This window comes from Triticum aestivum, chromosome 4A, assembly GCF_018294505.1.
Source record: "Triticum aestivum cultivar Chinese Spring chromosome 4A, IWGSC CS RefSeq v2.1, whole genome shotgun sequence".
Classification (NCBI taxonomy): Eukaryota; Viridiplantae; Streptophyta; class Magnoliopsida; order Poales; family Poaceae; genus Triticum; species Triticum aestivum.
Genome location: NC_057803.1, coordinates 736462532 through 736470068, shown reverse-complemented (window position 1 = coordinate 736470068; position 7537 = coordinate 736462532). Strand labels below are relative to the sequence as shown.

General features: G+C 46.6%; 1 protein-coding gene across 1 annotated transcript; it reads right to left on the bottom strand.

Moving 5' to 3' along the window:
* Positions 1–5766: 5766 nt before the first annotated feature.
* Positions 5767–7217, bottom strand: LOC123083486 (brassinosteroid-responsive RING protein 1). The gene has a single exon (XM_044505521.1). It carries the CDS (start codon positions 6884–6886, stop codon positions 6362–6364), a length of 525 nt encoding a protein of 174 aa, XP_044361456.1. The 5' UTR covers positions 6887–7217; the 3' UTR covers positions 5767–6361.
* Positions 7218–7537: the final 320 nt, after the last annotated feature.

Sequence of the window (7537 nt, the reverse complement as noted above, 5' to 3'; positions counted from 1 at the left end):
CTAGCCAGCTGTCTTCTCCTGCGCAAAAGCGCGTCATGAGGCTTGTTAGCGCAGCCATTGTTCTTGGTTTCTCTTGGCCAAGGTGTCTGGCGAGCCATTCGTCTCGGACGTTGTGTTTAAAAGCTGCTAAGGCTTCTGCGTCCGGACAGTCGACTATTTGGTTCTTTTTGGTAAGGAACCTGTTCCAGAATTTGCGCGCTGACTCTCCGGGCTGTTGGGTTATATGACTCAGATCGTCTGCATCCGGAGGGCGGACATAAGTCCCTTGAAAATTTGCTCTAAACGCGTCCTCAAGCTCTTCCCAACTTCCAACAGTGTTTTCTGGGAGGCTTTTGAGCCAATGCCGAGCTGGCCCTTTGAGCTTGAGGGGTAGGTATTTTATGGCGTGGAGATCATCTCCTCTAGCCATGTGTATGTGTAGTATGTAATCTTCTATCCAGACTCCTGGGTCTGTTGTGCCGTCATATGCTTCTATGTTTATGGGTTTGAACCCTGCTGGAAATTCATGATCCAGCACCTCATCGGTAAAACATAGCGGGTGTGCGGCGCCCCTGTATTTGGGTGTGCCGCTGTCTTCGAACACTTGTCGTGTTGTGTTACTTCCTGGGGCCCTCCTTTTTGGCCCGTAGATGGACCTAGTTGGGCCGTCCGTTTTCCCAGGATCATAAGTCGGCTTGTGTGCGGCGCTGCTTGTTGCTTTTGGCCTGTCATCTGGCCGTCTATCCGGCCAGGCGGCCTCTTTATTTTTCGACTGTGAGGGCTCTATGGCTTCCTCGTCAAATTCTGGCAGCAGCTTGCGCTTCGGGTAGCTCTTTGCTTGGTGGCCATTGCCATATTTATCTAAGGTCTTGAGTATTTTGATCCACTTCATTCTGAGTATGTCTTCCGCTATCTTGAGCTTCCGTTTTTCTTTCTTCAAACTTCTTGCAGTGGCGACGAGTCTTCTGTGAAGGTTCTTATGCTCCGGTGGTGTGTCCGGACTGTTAATTGCTCCGTGAAGGGGTTGATTATTCGGTTCGTCATGTTCGTCGTCCGCTGGTTTGCCCTGCTCTATCGCTGGGTCGTTAGGAATGCTGCTTTGATCGAGGCGGGACTTAGGGCGACGTCTACGTCGCCGTTTTGGTTGTTTATCGGCGGGATTATCCTCTGTCGCGTCCCGTTGTTCCTCGGTATCGCTTCCCTTTGGGGTGTCCACCATATGTATGTCATGTGACGAGGTGGCCTTCCAGTTCCCTGTAGGCGCTGGTTCTTGATCGTCTCCGGCATCGTCGTCCATACCGTTGATGTCTTCGGAGTCGTAGTTTAGCACGTCGGTTAGATCGTCGACGGTGGCTACGAAGTGGGTGGTGGGTGGGCTCTGAATTTCTTCATTGTCCGCGTCCTGACCATCCTGGCCGTAGTTCGGCCAGGGCTTTCCGGATAGTGAGAGATGCTTCAGTGAATTTAAGATATCGCCGAAGGGTGAGTGCTGAAAGGTGCCCGCAGCAGTGAATCCCATGATCGGCGCCCAATCGGATTCGACTAGCAGGGGCGCAGGAGGTTCGGAGTCCGGCAGGGGGTCCGGCACCTCGGAGTCACGGGCTTTATGCGGGACAAAATAAGTGTTCGGCTCCATCGCCGTAGAAGTTGCAGCTCCCGAGGCGGTGTCCAGCCATCCGTCCTCGATCTGAGCGATCGGCTCTAGACTATGGGTCGGAGCTGATTTGTGTGCGGCCTCCAAGGTGCTGTCCGGCGGCAGAGTTAGGTCGTGCCCATCATGACAGCGCGGCATGCTCGGCCGTGGCTCGGATCCACCGAAGATCAAGTCCCCGCGGATATCGGCCGTGAAGTTTAGGCTTCCAAACCTGACCTGACGGCCAGGGGCATAGCTTTGGATCTGCTCCAGATGGCCAAGTGAGTTGGCCCGCAGCGCGAAGCCGCCGAATAGGAAGATCTGTCCAGGGAGAAAAGTCTCACCCAGGACTGCGTGGTTGTCGATTGAAGAGGCCATCAAGCCTATCGGTGACGACACAGAGGAACTCTCAATGAAAGCACCAATGTCGGTGTCAAAACCGGCGGATCTCGGGTAGGGGGTCCCGAACTGTGCGTCTAGGCGGATGGTAACAGGAGACAAGGGACACGATGTTTTACCCAGGTTCGGGCCCTCTTGATGGAGGTAAAACCCTACGTCCTGCTTGATTGATATTGATATTGTGGATGTTTACAAGAGTGGATCTACCACGAGATCAAGGAGGCTAAACCCTAGAAGCTAGCCTATGGTATGATTGTAATGGTTGTTGTCGTGTCCTACGGACTAGAGCCATCCGGTTTATATAGACACCGGAGAGGGCTAGGGTTACATAGAGTCGGTTACAATGGTAGGAGATCTACATATCCGTATCACCAAGCTTGCCTTCCACGCCAAGGAAAGTCCCATCCGGACATGGGGCGAAGTCTTCAATCTTGTATCTTCATAGTCTTGGAGTCCGGTCGATGATGATAGTCCGGCCGATGATAGTTCGGCTGATGATGCTAGTCCGGCTATCCGGACACCCCCTAATCCAGGACTCCCTCACATAGAAACGTAGAACAATCCTACACTATACAATTAAGAAATTACAGCTGAATATACCCACTGGGCATTATAGTTCGTCACCAGTGACAGTAAAACATACACAAACAGGAAATGGACAAATAAAGCTCATACATCATGGACACGCATCAACATAACTTACCATTTGAACTATAATCTCTTTCAGAAAATAGGATTGGCCGGATTCAGATAGCACAAATTTTAGTCTGCAAAATCTCCAATTCCTTCGTGATTACCTCAGTGTCTTGTTTCATTTTGTACTGTAAATGCAGCTATTCAGATGGGTGCCAACGAGTTATAGTTGAAACTGACTCCTTGACGTTGAAACAAGCTGTCACCTCTGATGCTTATGATTTCTCCCAATTAGGTGTTGTCTTCACAGACATTAAGTTTCAGTTTAGAGTTGGGTTCATGCATGAATTTTTGTGTTAAACATTGTCCAAGAATGTGTAATCAAGCTGCACAGGGCACAATCATGAGTGTAGGTACCTGTGAAATTTGACATGGCCAGTTTTCAAGTCTTGTATCAGACTGTGTAGCTGGTGATCTATCCAGCCAAGCTATCTAATGGAATGCAGTTTTGTGTTCCTTTAAAAAAAAGCATGGCTGCCATATGTAAAGGCGTGGGTTCATATGCATAGTATTCCCTTCTCACTCTTCGTATGTTGCATCTATACCAATATAAAAAGACGCAAAGGGGAAGATCCAATTAATCTCGGCCATCAAATTATATCAATTCAACGACCTAGACTGCTTCAATGTCAAGCACTCAACACGTTTAACGTGCAGTTAATTTCATGCCAATATAGTTCTAATCACATAATAACACGTAAAGAATATCCTACTTAATGTTCACATACACTTAATATACTTCGAAATTAACGTGTATTGCACGTACACATTGACTAATCACATAATCACAGAAATTAACACACAAATAATAGCATACCTAATATCCACGTACAAATATTATATTGGTTAAATATTAACGTGCGTTGCACGTGCGCATTTACTAGTTACGTCAAATCATAGCGAACCAACCTGTGGTTGAGATGGTTTGGTGGACAGTGGTATCTCCAACCGACCAGAGTTCAAATCCTGATACTCGCATTATTCCTAGATTTATTTCAGGATTTCCGGCGATGCGCTTTCAGTGGAGGAGACGTTCCCGTCGACAACGAGGCGCCTACGGTGGCTTCGTAAATCTCAAGATGATATGCCGACTCAGTCTCTCGGAGGTGCTCATAGGAGTAGGGTGTGTGTGTGTGCGTTTATAGGGGTGAGTGTATGCGCGTGTATATGAGCGGTTGTGTCTATACTGATGCTCAAAAAAATCATAGCAAGACCCACTAGTACATGACGAATGCATGGGACGCTCTCTCTCCTCTACCCTCTCACGCGTGCATGCCATGAAGGAAACAAATCCATGCTTTTATTTTTATTTTCTTTCAAAATTTTAACCATTGGTATCTAGTAAACTATAATATTATTTTAGAAATAATTCATATATTTGAATTTCTGGGGTTAAGAACTTTAGAGCAAGATCAATCTTGAATATATGACAAACATGTTTTAATTTCGACGAGGGAAATGTGTTTTCTGAAACTAGAGAAATGAGTTAAATCTATTACTTCCTCTGTAAAAAAATATAAGAGCGTTTAGATTACTACTTTGGTGATCTGAACGTTTTTATATTTCTTTACGGAGGGAGTATTTGTAACGAGTAAAATGTGTGAATCATGTTAGTATAATATATTTTCTGAAATGAGTGAAATTTATTGTTTATAGACGAGTGAAATGTATGAAACATGTTAGTGTAATGTGTTTTCTTAAATAAGTGAAATGATTGATTTAATGCAGTTTATTTTGTGTAAAACAATTTAATGTGTTTTCTAAAATGAGTAAAACATATATTTGCTTGATTCTTCATTTCTCAATCATTATTGAGATTAGCTGTGTTTCGAACAGATGTGTCTTATTTTAGGATTGTCACACAGCTTCGTAACACCGGTTAATGCAGTTTTCGTCGACGCATCTAATTTCTTTACATTGAATTGTTTATACCCAATTAATCTGGGATCTCGCTTGCATATAGTGTCCTTGTTTTTGCTGGACAAATTTTGGTAAACCTCAAAAATCAATTATTTATACTAAATGTTTTTACTTCTTTACATGTTATTATCAAAAAATTTAACTAGTATTACATTAGATTTGACAATTTCTATCACATTCTAGCACTAGTAATATTTAAAAAACTTAAACTTACTAGCATTTAACAAAAAAAATTATCATTATAAATGTAACATAGCTAATATGTTATGCTTTCAAATTATAGTTCAGTGTTGAAATAAATCCAATATTCCAAATCTGAAGAAAGCAAAAAAACAGGACAAAATAACAAGCATCTATCTATGGAGCAGTTTGTTCCATTTATTTAGATACAACAAAATCGAGCGATACGTCCGATCTAGTAGGGATGGCCTACACATGCGACGTGTTTGCCATTTATATGTATTATATCACATTTATATGTTTTTGTGCCTATTTTCTCTGTAAAAAAATTGCGGGAGATATCTGAAAATATCTTGATAGAGGATTCTACATTGCACGAGTCTAGGAAATTTAAGTATTAATGAGCTTAGGTCCTTATACTATTGATCTGAGAAGATAAGTGATATCTCATCGATATTTGGTTGCATTCAGTTCTATAGAACATCTGAATAATGTAATATCGAAGTCCTCAACACATTTGCCGCGTAAACAGAAGTTATTATCCTTACATACCAGATGATGTAATGGCTACATTATTGAATAAAACTGACCTTCTCACAAACGGAGTAATCCTACTGCAAAGTACATATTTGCCAGGGAATTCTTTCAGGACTCTACTACAAATTTGACGTCAATTTTTTTTATCATGGCAAATTATGTTCTTCAAAGATGGCAAGTTTAGTTGGTGAGCATGGGAAATCCGGCTTAGTTTTTTTTTGTCAGGAAATTGCCACGCTTACGCACTAAATTTGCGAACATCACGCCAGTTGTCATGAAAAACCTCAGATTTGCTATGCCTAAAAATCGGAGGTGATTTTTAGTGCTTCCGTTCTTTTATGTACAAGAACAAAATTCGCATAGGCACGCAGCAACCATATAATGATTTCAGATTTCAGAGTTTCTATAGATGCTACCATAGGGGATAATTTAAGGTAGTCCGGATCCAATGCATTTCAAATAGAGCGTGTAACACACAAAACATGTAGCAAAAAACCAGGTGGTATCTTCAACCCCCTCGCGAAGTAGTAGTATAAGTAAAGATGGAAAATGCTGGTCCTATGAAATATTATAACAAGAATAAAAAGGAAAAGAAAAGCAAACAGAGCAAAAGCCGTGCATATATTCGGATTCACCACTCTATTTACTTCCACTAATCTAATCAAGTCTGATGTACATACATATGTTCTCCTTTTCTTCTTTCTTGGTATATGGATTTTGCACCGGACACCAAATCCATTCGAGTCCAAAGCCAAACTAAACCAAAGCTCAAACCAGGAACTAATCCCCTCCCATGGGGATTGTCTTGTGATAATTTCTCCTGGCGAGGGGCTATCGGAAAATATTTCGACGCCCCCTCCCGCATGGCCTCCTTGGCCCTTCTCGCCGGTTGAGCTTGTTTTTGCATAAAAGCCCAACCAGAAGCGACGAATTCGGAATCCTCTCCGCAGGATGCCGCCGCAAGAATAGTCGCCGAACATATATGCAAACAGCACCCCGAACGAGCTTGCCCAGCGCCAATCACGACGCCGGCAGCGGCATGGGCAGGAGGACGGGACTCAGAGGCGCCGGCGCCGGCGGGAGGAGCGAAGCCCGGCAGAGCGGGCAGGTGCGGTGGCCGTGCGCGGCCCAGCGGTCCAGGCATCCGCGGTGGAAGACGTGGCGGCACCCGCGCGGCCGGCGCACCCGTGCGGCGCCGTGGAAGTCGCCAAGGCACACCGCGCAGCCCTCCGGCAGCAGCGGCGTCGTGCCGTCGTCGCCGTCGGACGGGAGCGCGTCGAAGCGCACGGCCGGGGAGTGCTCCTCCAGCTCCTCCAGGCCGTGGCCGTGGTCGCGCTGCTGGTATTGCTCCTGGTGGTGCTGGTGGTGGTGGTCGGCGAAGTGGGCGAAGTCGGGGGCGTCCGAGTAGTCGAAGCAGAGGTCGTCGTCGACGCCGGCGCCGACGAGGCGGAGCAGCCAGGAGGAGAGGCGGCGCAGGTGGCCGAGCAGGAAGAGCAGGTTCAGCAGCAGCCTCGGCATCTCCGAGTACACCGCCGGGAACCCCATTATACCGGTCCCTCTACTTGGATGGATCGGCCGAATCAAGAAGCTGAGCAGAGCTCGAAAGCAAGAGAGATAGGAGGAGGACGACGAGGAAGAGGGGTCTCACATGGCACACAATGGTCCGGCCTTTATAGCTAGATAGAGGTAGCGGCTATGGTGGAGGTAGGAGAGTGACACTGACACAAGGAGGAGGAGAGATCGAGAAATGATGCGGCTAGCTAGCTACAGGAGGGGGGTTGCAGGATGGCGACGGAGATGTACAGTGGACAGAGAGTGTAGGTGCGCTCCCAATTAATTAACTGTGCGTGGGTGACAAAGTTGTGTGTCGACGGTCGATGGAGATTAATGGCGAATGATTGATTAAGCGGGTGGGGTGGCTCCATCGTCGATGGATGGAGGGAGGGATGGAGGAGCGTGCTAGCTGCGTGCATGTGGCGGTGTGTCCGGCGGGAGGGACAGGCCGGACGGGGTCAGGTGCGCCTGTCGACTGGCCGGCGGGCCGGCTCGGGCTCGGCAGGTGAGCTGCACGCCTCTGCGGGGATGAAAAGCATTTTGTAATGCCCATGGTGCGCACATGCGCACACTGCTGCAACTCTGTGAGGCTAATCTGCGACCGATCGGTTGTAGTGTTATGAGGCGAACGTCATGTAGGAA

What these genes read in the sequence shown, in the direction of transcription:
- LOC123083486 (XM_044505521.1), bottom strand. Translation starts at nt 6,886, where the DNA reads ATGGGGTTCCCGGCGGTGTACTCGGAGATGCCGAGGCTGCTGCTGAAC.